This window comes from Panthera onca, chromosome C1 (assembly GCF_046562875.1).
Source record: "Panthera onca isolate mPanOnc1 chromosome C1, mPanOnc1 haplotype 2, whole genome shotgun sequence".
NCBI classification, from domain to species: Eukaryota; Metazoa; Chordata; class Mammalia; order Carnivora; family Felidae; genus Panthera; species Panthera onca.
In genome coordinates this window covers 59,302,467-59,327,665 of record NC_138346.1, presented here as the reverse complement: position 1 = coordinate 59,327,665, position 25,199 = coordinate 59,302,467, and the positions used below count along the sequence as shown (strand labels likewise).

The following is a 25,199-nucleotide window of genomic DNA, read 5'->3' as shown; positions in this document are numbered from 1 at the left end:
GTTCTGAAAGGCTTTTTAAATAATAAACACTGGGGCATGGGTGGCTCAGTTGGTTAAGCGTCTGACTCTTGGTTTCAGCTCATGTCATTATCTCGTGGTTTTGTGGGTTTGAGTCCCCAATGGGCTCTGCACTGGCAGCACAGAACCTGCTTGGGATTCTCTCTCTCCTCTCTTTCTCTCTGCTGACCACCCCCCCCCCCCGTCTCTGTCTCTCTCAAAAATAACTTAATAAACTTAAAAAAAAGAATAAGCCCTTAAAAAAATGCTATTGTAACAATTCAACAATGATTTCATCTAATGGAAGCCAAGAAATAAAATCCTCTACTCTGCCAATGGTAAAGTCACAGGGCCCAATCTGAGGAGATGGGAGTGGAGTCATGGAAGATGGTGGTGATATCATGGGAGTTTTATCGCTATTGCACAACAGAGATGGTTCTCCACCGTTCATTTTGTTTTGGAGGACAACTCTATCAAAGCAAGGAATTAACAGCTATAAACATACGTATGATACATTTTATTCCTTTATCCATATCATGAAAAGAAAAGCCAAGGGAATATATTCAGAAGATACATTTAGAAGACTACACAAGTCCTTTTTCTATGATTGTATTCTATTTGAGTTATGGTAATTAAATTTGGGAAATATTGTTTATACAGACATATTTTATGTGAACATTCTGATGAATTATCTTCAATACAAGAAAGACTAAGTAATTTGCTTGTGGTCAAAAGAGCAAGTTAGCAGCAAATAAGGACCACAACACTAATATTTCAAATTCTAAAGTAGCAGTATTCTTCCTTTTTTTTTAGTTTATTTTGAGAGAAAGAGCGCGTGTGAGCAATCGCACACGGGCAGAGAAACAGAGAATCCCAAGCAGACTCCGCACTCTTAGCACGGAGCTCGACTTGGGGTTTGATTCAGTGAACTGTGAGATCATGACCTCAGCCAAAACCAAGAGTCAGATGCTCAACTGACTGAGCCACCCAGGCACCCCTGCAGTATTCTTAATATACCAAAATACCTCATAATACACACTACCTACTTTACAAATAGACTATATGCTCCAAGTTTCTTAGAATTTATCTTCTTTACAGACACAATGTTATTAATGGTACTCAGGACTTTGGTCTAGTCTATTTAACTCATAATGTAGTAGCTGAACTACAACACTAACTCCAAAGGTAGATCTTATGACTGGGGAATACAAGAGAGAGTACAGGAATGAAGGGCCGAGAACATTATACTCTTTTCCTATTCTACACAAGCAGGATATTAGACAAAACACTGAAACTGCCCAAAAGGGCACCCTCTCCTTTCCTTCTCTATTGACTTCTCCCAGGAAAAACTGATGCAGATCCTATATACAGCATTTAGGTTCCATTCCAAACCCTTCCCAAGGCCCTGTTCTTTATCTCCTACCCCCAACAGTCCTAAAATTTCTGGGCTTTAAACTTCTCCACCTTTACCAACTACTACTAGTCAAAATTCCCATTTTATGAGTGTAGCCCATCACAACTCACAGCTTTGGAAACAAAATTTGATTTAGAGGTCCTTAAGCGCCAGGGCACAAATTTTTTTTAATAGTCCTTGAATTATTCACCAAAGTAAGTGGGGGTAGAGAGGCAGGGGAGTTGTTTTGTGTACATGAATCATTTGTAATTTGAAAAACACTGTATAAGTCAAACTTTGCCTTTCATTTCTGAGATTATGAATGTGTGTGTATGTAAGGGGAATATATATTTTAATTTCATATGAGAGAATCCTAGAGAATAATTGTTTGTTTTTACTTTGTATGGAAAACATTTTATTTGTTCCTTTTTTAAAAAAATTAATTATTTCTAGTTCACGTACAGTGTTATGTTTCAGTTGTACAATAGAGTGATTCAACAATTCCATACATTACATAGTGCTCATTGTGAGAAGTACACTCTTTAGTCCCTGTCACCTAATTCACCCATCCCTCTACAGACCTCCTCTCGGGTAAGAGAACACTTTTTCTTAAAAGAGCTTTAGTCTCTCGTAGCTAGAAACAATTTTGTGAAATGTTTTCCTACTATATGCAGTGAAATTCTTTAACTACTTTAAAAAAAGATAAATGCCCTGACATATTTGACAAGTTATATCACTCATAAATCAGTAAGTCAACAGATGGTGCTAATGAAAATAAAAATTGACCCTCCCAAAAGTATGACTTTCTCAGATTCATTGAATCATTTTGCAAATAGAAATTATTGTCTATAAACAGTGTTGGGCAAAAAATGCAAATGAGCCAGGACAAATTCTTAAAATGCACAGTATGGTGGGTCAACAGCATTATACTCCTATAAAAAGATGTACTTTCTTCTATAATCATCTTTGAGGTGTTATTTGGTTTTGTTATGATAAAGTGCTTTAGATCACTTGATAAGAATATGAAATTGCTGAAAGAGCAACCAAAATCATTTTAATGAAAACCAGAAAGAAATTCACAAGTATTATTACATGTACCTGTATGTACAAATGCTAAAGATCATCCCAAGTAAAAAGATTATTGAATGGGCAAAGATCCTTTTCCTCCCACTTCTTCTAGAGTTCTACCTCTTGTAATTAAAAATTTGTTTTGCTTTTAGTATATTCTTAACTCTCAAAATTCTGCATCAAGAAGTTATGAAATAATTCCACAAAATCCATTCACCAGAAATTATTTGAAATCCCAATTTGTAGAACATATGATACTGTTTCAAAGCTTTATCACAATACAAATTAAAAAAGCAGATAGTTGAGAATCATCTAGTAGCAAAAACAAAAGACTAAAATGAAGAAGGGTTCTTTAAGACAATTTTTTAGATTCATTTATAACAAGTAAAATTAAGAATATTTTGTAGAGAAATTCACCAATTTGATCAATCCTGTATTAAAAAAATTTTTGCTTAGACATCCAGAATACCCTTGACCTGCCCTATCACTCTTTCATCTCTGTCAAAGGAGCAAATTAAGCACTAGTCCTCATAAAGGAATCATCATTAAAAAAAGTATTTGATTTATGAAAACCATTACAAATTATCGCTCATAAAATTTAATTCAGCCCAAAACCCCCTCACATGTTAAAATAAACCTACTAGCATTACGTTGTGATTTCGAGTAGTTACCCAGAATAAGTAAAGTATCCTCATAGGCTTCACAGTGTTAGGTACTTCAAGATGAAGGAGACGTAACAACCCCCCAAAACTATATGAACCACAAGTGATAAAATATAGAAATTATAATCCCCCCAAAATGTTGCATGGATATGTCAGAGCTTTTCCTTTGCTAGACTAATGGATGATGAGAACATTTAAAAATTTTCCTTTGCCAGACTAGTGGATGATGAGAACAATTAAAAAACTCATACATGTGAGTCTTGCTTTATACAATAGGGTATGTTCCTGAAAACTTTATGTGAATTAAACCTAATTTCAAATCTACCTGAGAAGCTCTTAAACTCAAATGACTAATTTATTTCAGAATACTTATTCCCATTTTATCTATTTCAAGTAAATCAAATGTGTAACAATGTGATTTTTCCACAGTAGCATAAATTTCTAGCTTCAATAAATAATCTTCTTAGAAACTGATGACTTCTTAGAATAATTTTACAGAAATAGTTTTATATTTATAGATCTACGTACATATGTACCCATGTATACATAGATAGGTATACAGACATACAAAATTATATGTAAAAAATGAACATACTTCCTTTTGCATGCATAGTTGCTGATACAGTACCTGTAATTCTCACACAAAGTTCAAGAAAATAAGAAAATGTTGGATATATTCTCCCCCTAATCAGGTACACAATGTATAGTATCGCCAAACTATTTTTAGTTGTTGTATACAAATTATGTGGAAAACAAACAAAAACAGAAAAGTGGGGATGAGGGAGCTGAGTCACAGAATAGTAAGAATTAATAAAACCTTTTTCTATTTAAAATTCATTTAGTGAAACTGACACACTGCCCTTTTTTTTTTTTTTAATTTTTTTTCAACGTTTTTTATTTATTTTTGGGACAGAGAGAGACAGAGCATGAACGGGGGAGGGTCAGAGAGAGAGGGAGACACAGAATCAGAAGCAGGCTCCAGGCTCTGAGCCATCAGCCCAGAGCCCGACGCGGGGCTCGAACTCACGGACTGCGAGATCGCGACCTGGCTGAAGTCGGACGCTTAACCGACTGCGCCACCCAGGCGCCCCGACACACTGCCCTTTTTGACACAATCGCCTAAAAGACAGCATATATTTTGTCTACCTATCTCAAATCAATTCCAACACCCAGATTAATTGATTCATATAATATTAGTCAAAAGGTAATGTTTAGTGACCACAAGCCCACCAAGGCATATGTAAATATATGTTTATATGCACACATATGTACACCAGAAATTTGAACTTCTTAAATTTTTGCTATATTTTCCAGTTGAATATGAACACGTAGTATAGCAAGCAATAAAATGGAATGATCCTTTACCAATAGTTTTAAGAAAGACAGAGATAATAGAACACAAAAATAAAACACAATTGGAAGCTATGTAGGTATACAAGATACCTAAATTTAGTTTGCTCTACTGATTTCACAACTGGATGGCATATACTACTTACAGAGCAGCAAAGGTGCAAAGATTGAAATGTAAACCCCTAATTAAGGAATGGTTTGACAGTTCTGATGTCCTGTACCTGCCTGACACCATAACTCAGTAGGCAATCTCAAATGAAAATACTGCATAAAGTACAATCTTAGTTGTAAGTTACAAGTGATTGTGTTTAAAAAATGAAATCCTCAAGTGTTCAAAAATCACTGGCACCCACCAAAACAACAACTTCTACATAGTTTTACATTCAAAGAACAGCAATTTGTAATAATAAAAAAAGGTTTCTGTGGATTCCCCTTACAACATCTTGATTACTGTTATCTGATCATAACACAACTGTAACTAACCCGGCTGCCAAGTCAGCTTCTCTTCAAGGAGCTAGGTCTTAATCATAAATCAACAAAATGACTAATTCAACATTGTTTAAACCAGTGAGTAGAGGCCTGGAGCCATTCCAATTTTTACATCTTTCAAAAGGTCAATATACCTACTCAAAAACACAATAGACTTATCTTTCAAAGTGCTTTCTTCTTTTCTAGGATTGAGAAACAATGTTACCATTTAAATTTAAAGTGAACTAAAACCTTCATTACGTCTGAAATGGTGACCCACTAAAATATAGTTTCAGTCTTCCTCTTATGGCCCAAATCACAAATCCTTCCTCCTCCTCTTTCCTGATCATTTAAAATAGTTTTCTAGATCTAAAGACCCATAAAAATATTTATTCCTGCACCAGTCTTCATTTGCCACAGTAACATTACACAATAACCGTAAGAAACAAAACTTTTTCTTTTGCTAAAGGAGCAACTGATGCAAATGGAGCTTAGATATAAACACTCCCCCAAAACGGGATGCTAACACAAATTAAAAGGATTTAGTGGTTAAAATGTATCTTAACTATTTACATCTGCTTGCAGTGTTAGAAATGATGAAAACCCAGCGTTCATATCCTTCATAATAAAAATTTATTCTGTACTTTAATACAAAGGCTATGTTGCATAAACAGAGGATTTAAAGCTGTAGCAGAGTGGCTGAATGAAAGGAAAATGGCAATCTTTCTGGCTCCAGTAGATGCCATTCCCTATCACACAATGTTTCCCACTCATAAATACATGACAAATACTTCCTCAATCATTTTTTACGAGCAGGGATGCACAGGGGGTAGTCAATGGCTAGCTTGAGGGAAAATAGGAACAGCAGGCGGCAGAAACTGTACAGAAAATGGCTATGTGGTAAATTCTCTTCTGGAACATCACTCAGTTACCCAGTCTTTGATCTTTCAGCTACAATTACACTAACTTCCACAAGATCTGATCCCCCGCTCCCCACCAAACATACACACAACCCCAAACCAGATCATTAGTTATATATAAAATCTAAAATTTGGTTTTATAAATAGGATCACCCATACCTCTACATTTTTATAAATTAAAATTTGCTATTTAGACAAGAGTTTGCTTTCAATTGACTATAACCATATCATCATCACAACTGGTCTCACAAAAAACATGGGGTGTCTGGCGACAGCTAAATCACAGACTGGCGTCTCCCAAGCAGTCTGTCTACCATTAGGGTCTGGGAAATGGTATTTACTATACAATTAGAGCCAGGGAGTTCTACCTGTAATCATCCAAATACAGGTGTGAGAAGCCCCTTTGGGCAAGGAAACTGACTCATCCCTTTTCATGTAAACTTTGATGTCTGTATTGTTTCATGAAGCCTCAAGAAACCTTGCCATTCACACTACAATAAGATTTATTAACTGAGGTCAAGTAATAAATTTTAAAATTCCTTCCCAAAGGTAACAATTTTTAACACATTAATCATCAAATTTATAAGAATTTGGAACAAGACAGAACTGATTATTTTAAAGTTAATTATCTACTGGAGGGCAGTGACCAGGTAGAACTAAATTTTCATGTGAAGTTTATGCTTTCCAGAACACTACCAATAAAGAAGACAAATTCAGTTTCCTTTCTGGAACACAAAATGTCTTAAAGTAATATCAACAGGGCATTTTTAGTTGCAGTAATTTCACAGAATTTATTCTAATCATTTATTGGAGTTAACCATCTGACATTAATTATTGTTTTGGCTTCCAGTCTATGAATGTTTATTTTTCAGTTTAAAGCTTCTCACTCTTTGATATCATATGGAAATGAGAATTTTTAATGGAAAATTGAAACCATGTGCATCTAAGTACTTAATGAAGTACAGGGAAAAACCGACAATATATTTTAGGAGAACGCAGATATTCTGCTCTGGATAGTTTTGATTTGTTTGTATGACTTAATAGTACAAAGCACTGAGGGTCCAGTGAGGCGAGTCAAAGTGAGAGCAGTGCCGAATGTGTACATGCCCCATGTTACATGAATATAGGATGTTTTCAAGTTATTTGTGAATGAAGGAAACCCTGCACATTTGGGTTACATGTCCAAAATGGCAATCAACACATGAATGCATAGTTTTTACTTTTCTACACTTTAAGTATTTGGAACAGATACCTGATCTTCCTCTCTTCCCCCCAACCCCCGCCCGCTGCACACAGTTGTTTCCATTTAAAAAATTTTCTTAAAGCATTTAATCAGGATTTTAAAATTTACGCCCAGCTACAATCTCAAGTGGATATTTTAAAGCCACATGTAATACCAACAGTTAGAAATTCCTAGTTTAAAAAATATTATTGTTCTATGCAAATTCTCATTTGGCAAAGGAAACAAACAATAATGTCTATTAAATTTAAACTTAATAAGTAAATACGCATGATTCAATATTGCCTAATTTAATTGTTGTTTTTTCTTAAGTTCTCTCAGTGTAGATCAATTAGGAGATTCATCTCAGAATGTAAATACCAAAGCTTTCTCATCCATTTTAAGCTTTTTAATAATAAGGAGAAAAATATTAAAATCTAACAGCAGTAAGTTCGTGTGTGTGTGTGTGTGTGTGTGTGTGTGTGTGTACGGATAGAGATATGATGTCTGAATATATCTAGGAGGAAAAACTTACCATTTGTTTTTCTTTCTAATGTAGTCTTTTTCAGAAAGATTAACCAAGTAGACCATTGGTTTTGAAGTCAGAAATAAGTGTTTATTCAACACTTCAATCTAAAGTGGGAGACAGAGAAAGAATCCTTTTAAAACGTTGAGCAAATATTGAGTAAGTCACTGAAAAACTTGAAAGTAAACTCTTTCTAAACAAGTAGCCATTTTCATTTTCATAATTCTTATTTGTAAAACACTGGCTGTTATGCAATATCAGAAGTAGGGAAAAAGAAAATAATAACAAGCCTGGGAATAAGCAATCATTGACAGAAATAAAGTTTAACTAGATATTAATAACAATAAAATATAAAATAATGACAACTCTAATTCATTCTCTAAGAAATCAAAGCCAAGGCAGTAAGAGGTGGCAAGATGTTTACAACTTACCTCTTTGTCATTCCAATCATGATAGAAGCGAACAGGTTTCTTTTGATCTATAACCCAGGATTTGACTTTGCACATTATATCCTATACAAGATTGAGAAGAAAGTAATTACAGGGCGGATACTAAACATTTAGTTACTAAATAGTAAAATTAAAAGTTTTCAAATCCTCAAAATAAAAAGTCAATTTTATATGACAGGGGAACTAAATCACACAGATCATTTGTTTTCAATACCTCATTAAAAATCCAAATACCAATGAAACAGTGTTGTAGCATTAACATTTGAATATATAAAATGTGGAATACTAGCACGATTAGTAACAGTCTTAGAAATTTCAAGACAATTCACATACACCAAAGATTATAAGAGTTAATAACATTTCAACATCACCTAGTGATGCCACTTGCAAGATAAACATGCTATTAGGAAATGGAGGGAGGGAGGAATACTAGGAAGAGACTGAATTATAATTTTTTCCTTAAAAAGGAAAACAAACAAAATAGACGAAATTGAGCCTATTATTGATGATCTACCCTCCAAAATATTAAATCAACTGACCAAAACCCTTCTAATTCTGAATTAATTTTTTGCCAACACCTTCTTCCTGCCCACTTCTCCGGTCCCCGCTCCAACACCGCCCCCCCACCCAACCTGCCAAAGCCTCCATTACACAATGGCAAGAGCCCTGCACTGGTGACCTCCAACCAGCTGCATTCACTTTCAGAACATCTCTCTCTGCTGGAAATCTAAAGGCCTTTTAGTTAGCAAGCTAGTGTGCATTCAGAAGGAGTAACTGCAGGAAGAGCCCAATGTGCTTTGTTTCTCTAGCCTTTCTTCACAGAAAGATTAATCATCTGTGAAATGGAAACGGCAAACAGCAAGTGACACAAACTGAACCCTTCAAGTCTTTCCTCATCAGTTTTGTGGTTCTGAATCTAAAAGCTGCGTGTGGCAAGGTTCTTCTTACAGGCAGGTGTTAATAAAAGGCTCTTGGGTCTGAAAGGTCAAACTTAGCTCTTCCAGAAGAAGTGCATTTGAGAGTCATCTGGTTTTTTGTTGTTGTTGTTAAAGATAATTTATGGATATGTTTTAAATATGCATTTCTCAAAATTTTATTGTAACACACAATTATTAGTAATAGAGTTCTTGGGTTCTCATCGATGTATTTACCATAAATCAGTTCTTTTTCTATAAATATCCACTTGTATAAATTACCTCAGTATTTAGTATACCTTCCTTCCAAATCTTGCTGTTACCAACAGGAAAAATAAGGAAAAAGCCCTATGTCCTTAGATCCTGATTTGAAACTCTCCAGGAAAAGGACTTCCCACAGATTTTAACAAGGAAGGGGCAAGCTGAAAACTTTTAATGAAATCTAACATGTTCTGCTTAAGAATAATCACTTTTACTCTTCTATAACTGAATTTCACTCATAAATGTTTAAAAGTGGCTAATGTAACACCATTTCCTACAAGGAGAAGATCAAAGTGCTATATTACAAATGCATTATGATTAAAAAAGCCCTGTGCAGCCTTGCTATTAACTGTTCTTTAAACCCTAAAAGGCTTCCCATAGATCTCACTTGGCACTGCATATACAACCTTTGACAAGTAATGTAGACCATTTTTATTCATTGCCTAAAATTGTAGGCAATTATGTGCGTCACACTGGCCACCTGCAAATTCTGAATGCCTGCTCCAGTTGTCAGTGCAAAAAACTAATGTCGGAGGGGATTAATCTAGGGGGAGAGAGTCCTCTTTAATGGCTCCAGCAGGTGAAATGGCCCAGCTGGTTACTATGATGAGTGGCCAGAACAGCTTATGTAGAGACATGCAACAAGATTATACAAAAGGAGGAAACAGTGGTACCATCTTATATTTGGTTCCATTAGTTTTTTCAATTAAAGAAAGAAAAGAGAATAGACAAAAGAAAGCCAGACCAAAAATAAGGAAGGAAATTAAATTTTAATCATATAAAAAGTATAACATACTTTTGTAACTGTAAACACTTTTATAAAACCAAAGGGCCTCAATAAATGCTCATCACTAGTGAAGGAATTTGAGTATTTCTTTTTCATCTTAAATTAACTACATAATCACTGCAGACATAGAAATGTTATCAAAAAATCTTCTGGCATGAATCTTCCCCCTCACATCAACACATTAAACTACAAATTAGAAACACTCAAATTTTAGTCAAAGAGAATTAACTCATAATTAAAGTTCTCAAACAGTATATTCATCAAAGCCACATTCAAAACTTTTTTTTTTTTTTTTTTGACATGGGGCTCGATCTCATGACCATGAAATTATGACCTGAGCCAAAATCAAGAGTCAGATGCTTAACCAACTGAGCCACCCAGGCACCCCCACTTTCAAATCTTTCAAAAAATATATTATAGATTATAACCAAATGTTTGACAAGTTGAATTTTAAAATTTAAAATATTTTATTTTGTACTAGTACTCTCTATATTATCGCTATAGAAGATTTAACAGCCAAGAAAAGATACCTTAGATTATTAAAAGGTGCCAGTTTACTTAAGACAAATAAAAAAGGTCACTCAGATAAGATTATTTTACATAAATGACCATTATACGGTATAGTTGTAATGTGTTTTTCTTACATAAAAATTAATTTTAATTTTAGCAAAAAACTAAAAGGTGTTTTATGTTCCTTATCTGAAAAAACTCTAATCAGATTAAAGAAAACATTTGGACTTATTTGTATATAATACTTAATGAACTAAATTTTTATGCTTTATATAAACACATATATTAATAATTATGATTAGAATAATAAAAGGTTCTAGTTAATTGACTATGGCTAACTGAGAAAATAATACACATTTAACCTACTTTTAACAATTTGGAATACAATCAAAACATAAAAACACCTTAATGCTTGAGGCATCAGAAGTTACGTTAGGATTTCATAATTTCTTTAGTAACATCATTATGTAGAAATTCAGATGTGGGAGGATAACTTTTGTTTTGATAACTTTAACAAAGTCCTCACTTTCAAAAACCTATATACATAATGAAGGCTATGCAAAAATTCCTGGATATTTGAACTTTTTGGTTATATTGTAGTGATGTGAGTACACTAATTGGAGAGGTAAGAGCTTAATGCTTAAATGTGAAAATAAGCCCTAGATCTACCATTTACCAGCTCTGTGATCTATTATTTTATTAATAAATCATAGATGATGACACTATCTACTCCTGGGGGTTGTTGTGAAGATCAAGTGAGATAATGCATATAAGGTGTTTCAGTCCTTAGCACAGAGTTAAAATTTCAGTAAATGTGATCTGTTGCCATTGTTATTATGATTGTTGAAAGATTAAATACCAGTCATCATTAGTCCTTTTCTTCAAATTTCTTAAGTTTTACCAACAATAGTGTCTTTCTTAGTGAAATTTCAATTCAGGCTTCTAGTCTTAACATTCTACAAGAACTAGTTTTTACTAAACAATGATCTTTTAACTGCAAAGAAAATCCAAATTCACCTTGAAATCCTCACTCATCTGCTTTGACTCTTCTTTCTACTAGTCTCATATTTGACTTAAATGCTCTATTTTTTTGATGTATTTTATAATTTTTGTTAACAGCAGTTGTAATGTATGTAGGCTCAGGGAGAACGTGTGACTTGTCTATATTCCCACAGCTAGTAAGTGGCAGAACTAAGATTCAAATTCAGGTCTAAGTGACTCGAAAATTCACGTGCTGTCCAATCACACTGCCTATTTATCTTCCTTATTGTCTTTCTAATTGCTCCTTATTTAGCTTAGTTATTCCCAAGGTTGTTATTCTAAGTCTTCATCTCGGTCCAAGGTCATCAAGGAAATTTAGTATTCCTACTATTTGGGTATAATACCTGATTATCAATCCATGTATCACAAAAATATTTTTCTTTGCACACAATAACATAATTGACTTTCCAAGACTACATACAACATTTCTCTGTTTTGGTATTCTTCAGTTTCCATAGCAAGAATTATTAATCTGTGACCCATAAGTAGATTTCAGCGTTTCCCTAACACCCTGAAATTGTATGTAAAGTCCTATATTTATGTGCCTCTGAGGGATGACAGCACATATCTTTCAAATGCTTTTACAAGGGATTCATGATCCACGGATCCAAAACCATGGTTATGACTGACTCTGGCAATACTCAAATGCCCCCAAAATAGCCAATTAAGGAAATGTTTTAGGTCCATGGACTTCCAGACCTGAGGACCAGAGACACTAACTTAAAACTTGTTTCAGCCAGACTCTCACTCAAAATTCATCTACACTGATCAACAACATGCTGATAAAATTCCTAGCTACTATAATGTTTAACATAATTCTAGTTAAAATTATAACAGGGATGTTGGAGAATGTTACAGATTGAATATATCATTATTCTAAAAGAATGAACTGTTTGAGCGTAAAAAATATTTAGAGAGAAAAATATGTGACTTACCTTACTATGTAGTAAACCATAAAGCTACAGTAATTAGAATAGTGTGATACTAGCACAAAAAGAGAGGTACAGATTAGGAACAACATAAAAACCCATTAACTGGAGGTTTGCTAATAAATTATGGGACATTAATATAACAGAACAGTTTTTATCCATGAAGACAAGACCTATCTGCACGTACATTTGCATGGGAAAATGTCCAAAATGAATTCCTAAGTGATAAAAGCAGACTCACAACAATGAAATAAAGTTAAGAATATGGATTTTGTGGGGGCGCTTAGTCGGTTAAGCATCCGACTTCAGCTCAGGTCATGATCTCACGGCCCATGGGTTCGAGCCCCACATCAGGCTCTGTGCTGACAGCTCAGAGCCTGGAGCCTGCTTCAGATTCTGTGTTTCCCTCTCTCTCTGCCCCTCCTCCACTCGTACTCTATCTCCATTTCAAAATAATAAATAAACATTAAAAAAGTAAAAAAATAAGGAGTATGGATTTTGTCATCAAAAAGATCTGGGCTTGAGTTCTGGCTCTGCCACTTTCTACCTGTGAAACTTTGGGACACTTAACATCTCTAATTTTTGTTTTGGTAAAACTGATGTAACTCCAATTCAACATATGGTGATCATGAGGATTAAATGAGAAAATACACGCAAAGTTACTACCACAGCTCCAGGCACATAGTAAATACTCAAAAGGTATTTGGTGTTATCGTTTATGGCAGAATGCATCATGTGATTCCGCTTGTGGTTTTGAAACTATATAGAATATAAATATACCCAAATAATGAAACTAGGCAGATGCCATACCAAATTGTTAGCAACAGAAATTTCTACAAGATTGGATTCCAGAGAGACTTTCCCTTTGTGCCTTCTTTTTTAAAACTACAATGCTGTTTTATTTCTTTCTAACCAAAAACACATCATCTTTATAGGAAAAAATATATATTTACAGTGTGAGGGGGAAGGGAGGACTTCTCCTATTCTCTGCTCACCATCTGTAACCCTAAAATTTGATGACTAAATAGATAAGACCTGGCAGTTTATCAAGGTGACTCACTCTTATTCTGTAATAATTATAGCTTCCAAGTCAGATGCTTGTCTCTAGCCAAATCCACTACCCCAGTACCTGATGCTGACACCCAGATGAGCTGATCTGTGCTGGTTAGGTGGCTTTAACTTAAAACACAGCCAACAATGCACTCACCAAAAGAAAGGGGACCAGGACTTCTGCTCAAAATAGTCTGGCTACGAGTCCACCAATATACCTTGTTCTTGCTCCAACACAGAGTACCTCCTTTTAAATATTCCAAATTGAGGAAAGACCAATCTATGTTTTCTCTAATGAAACAGACAGACCTCCATTGTACATTCTAACATGACATTTAGGATCTGCCTGAATCAGAATATTAAACATTTGTTGCTCTATTAGATGAATACTGCTGTTTATGGAGACCGGAGTACTGAACCTTGACTACCATCTTTCTACATACTTCAGGGACTAAAATTCCAGAAAGGAATCAACAAAGGACCAAACTGTAGGACAACTAACTGGCAGCAATGTTCTGCATGGGTGTGGGTGTAGTGTAAGAAGGATATCATCCAGAAATCAAAATAATAGGTTAATTCTAGCAATAATCTGGGTAGAATGTATGTTGGCAGTTGTGGGTTTTCCGTTGTGTGATTCACTGAAGTAAACAGTGAGAACTTAACATAGCAAAGCTCTTGGCTTCTTGGCCATAAAGTCAGTGGCAAACACCCAATTCATTCATGAGGTATAGATTTCAAGAGGATTTGAACATTACCAAAAAGAAGAAGGCAACAATCCTGTACGATTCCTGTAAATAAGTCTGAATGGATTTCATCATGTTCAGGGAAGGATGGGGGCAGGAGTGGAAGAAGTCCACAAATTTGATTTTAATAAAAAGGCTACTGAATGAAGAATGTTATAAAGGAAAAAGGAAATGATCATGCACATGCACACACACACCCTCTTAGTGAATTATCTGGCATACTTGGCAGAATTAAAAAAGATATAGATATATGCAAAAAAGATTCTGTTTCTATGAAACAGAAGCATGAGGCCATAAAGACAGAACACGGTAATGTCAGAAAAAAATGGACGAAATGTCAAGAGAGTTGACAAACTAAGAAAAATTTGTAGAAACCAAACCAATGCAGAAAGTAGGAAATAGAGGTAGGAAAATAAAGACCCAAAATGAAAATTCAACTGATACAAGGCAGAAGGTAATCATTGGTTTGAATGTCAAACTTGAGAAGGTGTACCCTGAGTATCAAATATACACAGTATAAACTATGTAAGCGTATAGCTTGATGAAGTATCACAGAATGAACACATACTTTGATCAATATATAGAATATTATTAGTATTGCAGTCACAATGTTCCACTCCTCTCCGGGGACAATCACAATCCTGGCTTCTCTGTATAACAAAGTAGCCCGTTATTGAAATTTATAGAAATGGAATCATATAATATGTATTATTTTGCATCCAGCTTCTTTTGTTCAACATAGTGAGATTCATCCATGTTGTCAGATGTAGCAGTAGTATGTTTTTTCTTTGTCACATAATAATCCCCTGTAGGAATATTCCACAGTATCCTTTATACATTCCACGGTTGATGGACATGTATTGTTTATACTTTAAAGCTATTATGAATAAAGCTGCCATAAGCATTCTTGTACATGGAGTTTGGTAAATCTGTGCATGCATTTCTCTTGAGTATATACCTAAGCCTGGAGGAGTTCTGTCATAGTTCATACATTCACCCAAATTTAGTATATGTTGCCAGTTTTTCTTTCCAATACTTGGTACTGTCAGTGTTCTTAATGTATGGGGTAGTCTGAACTTGCATTTCCCTAATCATTAATGGAGGATTTCTTCCTTCATGAAATACGTGTTCAAATCTTTTGTCCATTTTTCTATTGGGGTGTCTTTTCCTTATTTATCTGTAGTTCTCTGCATATTCTATAGACAAATTCTTTGTTAGATGCTGCAAATATCTTCTTCCACTCTGTAGCTTATCTCTCCTTTCTCTTGTTTAACAGAAGTCTTAATTTTATTTATTTATTTATTTATTTATTTATTGAGAAAGAACGTGCGTGTGTTGGGGAGAGGGTCAAAGGCAGGGAGAGAGAATCTTAAGCAGCTTCCACAATCAGCACAGAGCCTGACACAGGGCTCGATATCACAACTCCAAGATCATGACCTGAGTCAAAATCAAGAGTCATATGCTTAACCGACTGAGCCACACAGCACACCAACAGAAGTTTTAATTTTAATGTCCAATTTTAAAATCCTTTCCTTTATGATTACTGATTTTTGTGTCTTGTTTAAAAATATTTGTGTATTACAAGGTCATGAAAATATTTTATGCTGTATAATAGATGCTTTATTCCATATGAGTTTCACTTTTTACGCTATGTAAACTTTTTTTTTTTTTTGCATAGGGTGAGGTGGCTGAGGATTTATTTCCTCTCCCACGAGGATACACAACTGACCCAATGCCATTTCTTGAGAAAAGCATTCCTTTTTGTTGCTCTGCAGTACCATCTTCACCACAAATCAAATTGTATTTGTGGCTGTACAGCCACTGTTCGTGGTCAATTTGTCTGTCCTTGACTTTCTTAATCACTGCAGATTCAGAATAGTCTTGATATAAGATTCATGTGTACCATATCCTCTCTGTTTTTCTTTGAGACCATCTTGACTATTTTGGGACCTTTGCATTTCTAGCTAAGATGCATATCTTTTTTTTTTTTTTTAATTTTTTTTTTTTAATGTTTATTTATTTTTGAGACAGAGAGAGACAGAGCATGAACGGGGGAGGGGCAGAGAGAGAGGGAGACACAGAATCGGAAGCAGGCTCCAGGCTCTGAGCCATCAGCCCAGAGCCCGACGCGGGGCTCGAACCCACGGACCGCAAGATCGTGACCTGAGCTGAAGTCGGACGCTCAACCGACTGAGCCACCCAGGAGCCCCTAAGATGCATATCTTGTAAGCAGCGTAGAGGTAGACTTTTAAAATCCAATCTGACATTTCTTTGTCCTATTTAATTTTTAAAAAATTTTGTTGAGGTGAAATTCACATAAACTCACATAAATAAAAAATTAATTATTTTAAAGTAATTTTGTACTAAAAACTTGGTATATTCACAATGTTACAGAACTATCACCTCTATCTACTTCCAAAACATTTCTATCACACTAAAATAAAATCCCATATTCACTGAGCAGTTTCGTCTCCCCAGTCTCTTAGCCCCTGGTAACCACCAATCTGCAGCTCTGACTCTATGAATTTACTCATTCTGGAGATTTTGCACAAATGGAATCATACAATATGTGACCATTATGTCTAGGTTCTTTCATTTAGCGTAAGGTTTCCAAGGTTGATCCACAGCTAGCATCAGTCATCATTTACTTTTTAGGTTTTTTTCCCTTTTTTCCTAAAATTCCAATATAGTTAAAACGTAGTGGTGTATTAGTTTCAGGCGCACAAAACAGTGATCCAACAATTCCATACACCACCCAGTGCTCATCGTGACAAATGTACTCCTTAATCCCCATCACCTATTTCACCCAACTCTCTCCACCCACCTCCCCTCTGGTAACCATGTTTGTTCTCTATTGTTAAGAGTTTGTTTCTTGGGGCACTTGGGTGGCTCAGTCTGTTACGTGTCTGATTTCAGCTCAGGTCATGATCTTGCAGTTTGTGAGTTTGAGGCCTGGAGCCTACTTTGGATTCTGTGTCTCCCTCTCTCTTTGCCCCTCCCCTGCTTGTGCTCTCACTCAAAAATAAATAAACATTAAGAAAATAATATATATTTTTAAAAAAAGAGTCTGTTTCATGGCTTGTCTCTCTCTGGTATTCATTTACTTCTTTTTTTTTTTAATTTTTTTTATTTTTAGGTAATCTCTACACTCAATATGGGGCTCAAACTCACAGCCTTGAGATAAAGAGTTGCATGCCACACCAACTGAGCCAGCCAGGTGCCCCAATACTCATTTACTTTTGAAGGCTTAATAATACTCCACTGTATGTATATACCACAATTTGTTTAAACACTCATCCCCTAAACACTCATATCCGATGGACATTTGGGCTGTTTTCCACATTCTGGCTATTGTGCATAGCACGGCTATGAATATGCACGTACATATATTTCTTAACTACTCGGTCATATGGTAATTCTATGTTTAACTAAGTTTAACTCTTTGAGGAACCACCAAATTGTCTTTTAATTGGAGTATTACTCTACTCTTTTACTCTATTATTGCCTCTTCCCACTGATTGTGTTATTATTGTCATGTATTTTAACTGTATCTATATATTAAAATCATAAGACATTTTCTTTTCATTTTGAAATAATTTTAAACTTAAAGCTACAAGAATAATAGAGAAATATCTATACATCCAAATTCATTAATGTATTATCTTGCCACATTTGTTTTATCCTTTCACTGCCTGTATATATGTATATGTGTACATATACAAGAAAACATAGGCATATCATTATATCTACATATTACATATTGCCAGAATTCAGTGATGGACTAGATATGTGAAAGGATGTAAAGAGACTGTGTCAGAGATGAACAGGTTTCTGGTTTGCATAATCTAACAAGTAGTACATTTCACTGAAATCAAAAACACTGGAGAATCAGATTTGAGGGAGGGTACCCTTGAGTTCAATTTCAGGTGTGCTAACTCTGAGATATCTTTGAGCTATCCATAAGATGTTAAGTCAGGAATTAAATACACTAGTCTGGAGCTCAGAGGAAGATAAGGGCTATAGACAGAAATCTGGAAGTCATCTGTACTTAAATAGTAATTGTAGCAAAGGATATGGATGATATCACATAAGAAGAAAATTGAGAGAGGAGAGCCTTAGATTCAATTTTAAGTAATGTCAGTATTTAGTAGCAAAGATATAAGAGGATGAGCCTGCAAAAGAAACAAGTTGCTAGAGAAGGAGGGAAAGCAGGAGAATGCGGTCATGGAATCCAATGGAGTAGTTTAAGTGTACCCAATAGTGTCCACTGCTACTGACAAATCACAATGACTGAAAACGTCCACTGGATTTAAAACTACAAAAGTCACCAATGACCCTGGTGAAAGCTGTTTGAGTCTGATGAGCAGATAATCCAGATAGATCAGACTGAGTTATCATGAGGTAGAAAAAACAAACTCTTTCAAGAAGTTTTTAAGAAGGAGAGTCATGAGGGGCACCTGGGTGGCTCAGTCGGTAAAGCAACCAACTCTTGGTTTCAGCTCAGGTCATGATCTTACGGTTTCATGAGTTCAAGACCCGTACCGGGCTCTGCGCTAACAGTGGAGCCTGCTTGGGATTCTCTCTCTCTGGCCCTCCCCTACTCATGCTATCTCTGTACCTCACAAAATAAATAAATAAACTTTAAAAAAAAAAAAAAAAAGGAGAGTAGTGAAAATATGGTAAATGAAGGATGAGGAGTTTGGTACTAAGGAAGAAATTTTTTTCCCCCCTTGAGATTAAAAAGGGCATCTTTATATAGAAAACAATCTAGCTTGAGAGGGATAAGTTGTATATACAAGAAAGAAGGGATTACTGGTGATCAAAACACAACTTTGTGAATACACTAAATGCCACCTGAATAGTAAGGGTAAACTTCATGATATGTGAATTTATCTCAATAAAGTAATTTAGGGGTGCCTGGGTGGCTCAATCCATTAAGTGGCTGACTCTTGATCTCAGCTTAGGTCTTGATCTCACGGTCCTTGAGTTCAAGCCCCATGTTCAGGTTCCATGCTGGGTGTGAAGCCTACTTAAAAAAAAAAAATAATATAAAATAATTTAAAGGCAATGAAGAGGGGAATAAAGAAAGGATGACTAATAGTGTAAGGTTTCTGAAAAGTTGGGACATGATAAGATTCAAAGAACTGGAATAACCACCCACTGATAAGAGGAGTGAATAAGCAGGCTTTTTAGATTTGGCTTGTGGGAACCTGAGTGAATTTCTGTCTGGTAGTTTTTATTTTGATCTCTGAAGTAGGAGGCAGGGTCATCTACTGAGGGTAGGGATGGGTGAAACACAAAGTGGGCATAAATAAGATGTTTGAGGAGAAAAGGGAAGCAGTTGAAGCAGAGAGCAGGAAAGCAAATAAGAAGGCTAGATATAGGTAGGGCTCATTTGAGGCTGCTAATAATGAGTTAATGGGGATACTAACACGTCCTACTTAAAATTTTCTCCATCTATGTTTTGTTGGCTGCAGGCAAGGAGAAAGTGGACAGGAAAGTATGTCTATAGCATAGTTACCGTAACATCAGTTCATTTAGGAATTCATTCCCTAAATGTATTAGGTATACATAAAATTGATGATTCTAAAGTAGTCTGGCCTCAATGAGTCTAATCCTCCTTGCCCAACTACAACATATTCTTTTGCGTTACCCTGGAAGTCTTAAAACAGCTTTGCACTTCCTAACTGCTATCCTCAAATGCATAACAGTGAGCACTGAGGACCTATAATGTGCCAAGTCTCCTACCATTTTACATAGTATCCCAAACACACTAATCAACATGGGTTTACTCTCAGGCCACAGGTTCTGCTGAGGAAACGGTTCTTACTCAAAAACAGTCTCCTGGCCTGAACTGGTGGGTCTTTGACCTATGAAGGGGTCTCATGCAAAAACGACTGCCAAAATGGGAATAAACTGAGGCAATTAGATGCTTGCTCTCAGGAAATACTGAGATAAGAGAACTGGAGACTTAAGCTGAAAGGACACACTGAGCCAACATAAAACAGAGTAAATTACATGATGTGATAAACAGGCTAATTAGAAGTAAGCAGAAATTGGGGTGCCTGGGTGGCTCAGTCAGTTAGGCATCTGACTTCCGCTCAGGTCATGATCTCATGGTTCGTGAGTTCAACCTCCGCATGGGGCTCTGTGCTGACAGCTCAGAGCCGGGAGCCTGCTTCCGATTCGGTGTCTCCCTCTCTCTCTGCCCCTCCCCTGCTCACACTCTGTCTCTCAGTCTCTCTCTCTCTCTCTCTCTGTCTCTCAAAAATAAATAAACATTAAAAAAAAATTTTTTTTAAAGAAGTAGAAATTACGAAGAAGCAGAAATGAGGAATAAAAGCAATATACAAAACAGCAGATGAACTGTAGTGGCAGCAGAAAAAAAGTAGAATTCTAGTGAAGCAGAAATGAAGGCCATCTGAGTTACGTGAATGGCAGAGCACCACACAGAGAAGGTGCACATACTTTCAGATTCCTGGGTGATGCCCTGGGCTGATTTACAATTCTACTCCAACAGGTCTGGCTATATACCACACTTCCTGATCTCAACATTTTTGGATTTCCATTTCCTTTATTGTCTTGTATTTTAAAAATAAAAATCCATTTCTTGAAATAGCCTAAGTTGAATGCCTCGTCCTTATGACTAAATATTAAAAAATACAATAAAACTTCCGAGACTAAATCACTCAGGGGTTCCTGGGTGGCTCAGTTGGTTAAGTATCCAACTCTCAATTTTGTCTCAAGTCATAATCTCAGTTTGTGGGATTGAGCCCCGCACTGGACTCCACACTGAGTGGAACCTGTGTAAGATTCTCTCTCCCTCTGGGGCATCCAGGTGTCTCAGTTGGTTAAGCGGCCAATTCTTCATTTCTGTTCAGGTCATGATCCCAGGGTTCATGAATCTGAGCCCTGTGTCAGGGCTCTGTGCTGACAGCATGGAGCCTGCCTGGGATTCTCTCTCTGCCCCTACCCTGCTCCCACTCCCTCTCTCTCTCTCTCTCAAAAATAAATAAAAATAAACATACACCTGCGTGACTCAGTTGAACATCCTACTTCAGCTCATGGGCATTCTACGCCAGTCATGATCTCATGGTCTGTGAGTTCAAGCCCTGCTTCGGGCTCGCTGTTGTCAGTGCAGAGCCCACTTTAGATCCGTTGTCCCCCCCCACCCCCCGCTCCTCCCCCTGCTCCTCTCTCTCTCTCAAAAATGAATAAAAACATGAAAAAAAATTTTTTTAATCACTCAGAAGATTTTCATCTTTAGTATATTTTACCTGTATGTTCACATACTACCAAATAAGTAAAAAAATTTTTCCTAAAACCTTAAAAGAAAAACAATGATTTGTAAAATATCTTACACTGTTAAGATAATCATTAAATTAATCCTGGTCAATTACATTTATATTCTCATTCTTCCCATCTCAGTTCAAGAAAAAGGAGACACTTTGCCTCAATCCTTCCCATTGATGAAAGCATCATTGTCAAAAAATACCTCCTTTATGCTTAGAATACTTACTATGATAATCACTTCTCCTAAACCCATCAAGTAGTCCTATCTCCCATAGTTTGACTCTCAGGATGGTATTGCCACATTAATTTAAGCAACTTGTCATTCTGATTTTGAGAATTTTATAACCTCTTTCCTAGTTTTGGGGTATGTGTATTATGTAGACTCAAATAATGTACTACAATAATTTTTTTTTAATGTTTTATTTTTGAGAGAGAGCGTGCGTGCATGTGTGCGGGGAAGGGGCAGAGAGAAAGGGAGACAGAGGATGCAAAGCAGGCTCCACGCTGATAGCAGAGAGCCCGATGTGGGGCTCAAACCCATGAACCATGAGATCATGACCTGAGCCGAAGTCAGAAGCTTAACTGACTGAGCCACCCAGGCATCCCTGAACTACAATAATTTCTAATCACATTCCTGGTTTGTGCATTTGTAAATGGGCTGCTATATTTAATAAATACTTTTTTTCTTTAACTCTGGGTTCATTTCCATACATTTATTTTATAAAAACAATAAAATTAAAATAGAAAAATATTTTAGGGGGAAGCATTCATAACTCTCTCTAATCCACTATTATCACTTAATATCTCCTTCTGGACTATTTTCAATGGAGATTTCTTCAGTTACAGCCACAATATACTTGTACAATAATGTTCATAGCAGTATTATTCACAATAGCCAAAATGTAGAAACAATCCAAATGTCCACAGAATGTGGTACATACATATAATACTATTCAACCTTAAAAAGCAATGAAATTCTGATCCATCCTATAACATGGATGAACCTTGAAGACACTATGCTGAATGAAATAAGCCAAGCACAAAAGGACAAAAATTGTAAATCTACTTATATGAGGAACCTAGAACAGGCAAATTCATAGAGAAATAAAGTAGAGGAGAGGTTTCCAGGGGCTGGGAGGGGGAGGAAAAGATGGGAAGTTATTATTTAAAGGACACAGAGTTTCGGTTTTGGACGGTGAAAGAATTCTGAAAACAGACAGTGGTAACAGGCATATAACACTGTGAATGAACTTAATGCCACTAAATTGTATGCTTAAAATGGTTAAAATGGTAAATTTTATGTTATGTACAGTGCATCACAATCAAAACATTTTTTCAACGTTTTTTTGTTTTTTTTTTTAATTTTATTTTTGGGACAGAGAGAGACAGAGCATGAACTGGGGAGGGGCAGAGAGAGAGGGAGACACAGAATCGGAAACAGGCTCCAGGCTCCGAGCCACCAGCCCAGAGCCTGATGCGGGGCTTGAACTCACGGACCGCGAGATCGTGACCTGGCTGAAGTCGGACGCTTAACCGACTGCGCCACCCAGGAGCCCCCAAAACATTTTTATAAAAAGTAGGACACTTCTCTTTAGGCCATGTCTGAAAGGATGACTAAGAAACAGGGATGGAGAGGCAGCAAAAGGAGGAGAGTTCTAGTAAACGAGCTCATGTGAAACCAAAATGTTTAGTTCACTATCAGGCAAGTTGAGAAAATTTAAGTCAGGAAAGGCTGAATCACAAAGAAATCTGCGAGACATGGACTTTATGTTGGCAGTACCTTTATAGGAAGATGGTGAGGTATTTTAATCAAGGGAATAACAGATCTGCACTTTATGTTTGCGGAAAACAAGGGACAAGAGGGCAAAGAAGTCAGGTAAGCTGCAAAAGTAAATGAAGCATAATGATGCCCAAAACTAAATAAGTCATGAAAATAAGAAGGAAGGAAGGAAAAGATATAGGGAATATTCGGGAGATAAAATCAACAGAATGGGATGTAATGGTAGAGAAGAAAGAGGAGTCAAAGATATTGGTTTTCACTTCAAACAATCTGATGTCATTAACTGAGGTAGAGACTATGAAAACAGAGAGAATATAGGGAGAAAGATAAATGAATGCAGTTCCGCCTCACCCTGTACTTGCAGCATTTTATTCTTTTAGAAAACAATCTAAGTCATATAAGAATAGTTCTGGAAGGGTACATAAACTTTCAAGAGGAGAAAAGTGTAAATGAGAAGACAGAAATGGGAGGATTATACCCTTTTGAATTTTTTTGTTTTAGTCAAAAATATACCTATTACATATGCAAACAATGTTAATAATTTTAAGTTATGTAAAAATCAACTTTAAAAAGTGCCCTAAGAATAATGAGAAGAAATCTGCTCATAGCTATATGTTTTGGGGGACATTAATTATTTAACTCAGAGATACTGACAGAAAAAAAAAGACTCAATTACAATTTCTGGTTGTTTTCTTTGGTTGTCTAATTAATTGCTGGTTCTATGAATATTTTTTAATGTGATAATTTCCAAATAATTCATCAATACAAAATAAATCCTTCCTTAAAAGCTTCTACTTACATTTTCCAAAATTTGTCTTTCCAAATGAAATGTACACACACTTAGAATAGATTTAAAAATCAGCCTTGATCTTGATGCCCTGGTGTTAATGTTAAATCATAAACCGTCCCAAAAAGGTACGCTGAAATCCTAACCCATGGTACTCCGTGTGATGTTATTTGAGAATTAGGATGAGGCCATATTGGAACAGAGTGGGTCCTCAGCCCAATTATGGCTGGTTTTCTTATAAGAAGAGGGAAATTTGGGGGCACTTGGGTGGCTGAGTCAGTTGAGCATGTGACTTAAACTCAGGTCCGTGAATCTGAGTCCCACATCCAGCTTGCTACTGTCAGTGCAGGGCCTGCTTTGGATCCTCTGTCCCCCTCTCCTTGCCCCTCCCCTGCTTGCACTCTCTCAAAAATAAATAAACATTAAAAAAAAAAAAAAGAGGAAAATCTGGATGGAAACGCAGAGGGAAGATGGCTTATGTGAAGATGGAAGCAGAGACTGGAGCTATATAGCCACAAACCAGGGAATGGCTGGGGCTACCACAAACTGAAAAGGCAAGAAAGGATTCTCTTCTAGAGGGCTCAGAGGATGCATGGCCCTGCCAACACCTTGATGTTAGACTGCTAGTCTCCAGACTGTGAAAGAATACATTTCTATCATTTGAATCCAGTTTATAGTATTTGTTATGGCAGCCCTAGGAAACTAATATACTTGGCTAATTAATACCAACAGGAAATGTTTATCACACACTTGCCTTCATTAGTGCCTCAGTTTTACCACAGACAGCAAGATACACTATACAAGGTGTTTTTATGTCAGAATATATCAACTTTACACTTAGGAGAGATTCTGTTTTAGCATTAAAAAGTTGGCTCATGTTTTATGCTAGAGTGTATCTAAGTTTATTTACATAAAAATACTAATGATACCCAAATCAAGAAAATAGAAATTTCGTAAGAAGAGAGGCTTGAAATGTTGCATTTTTGGAAGATTACCTAGAAAACAGACACCACAGAATGAATATTAAGGAATAATCATATACCTAGTAAACA

General features: G+C 36.0%; 1 protein-coding gene across 1 annotated transcript in view; it reads right to left on the bottom strand.

The window, feature by feature from the left end:
- The window catches only part of OLA1 (Obg like ATPase 1), a 170,917-nt gene that overhangs the window by 37,428 nt on the left and 108,290 nt on the right, over positions 1 to 25,199 (bottom strand). Inside the window, exons 6-7 of the mRNA XM_060621750.3 lie at positions 8,035 to 8,115; positions 7,613 to 7,710 (exon numbers count right to left, since the gene is read on the bottom strand). Of these exons, the coding sequence (XP_060477733.1) occupies positions 7,613 to 7,710; positions 8,035 to 8,115 (179 nt within the window). The remainder of the gene's footprint in view (positions 1 to 7,612; positions 7,711 to 8,034; positions 8,116 to 25,199) is intronic.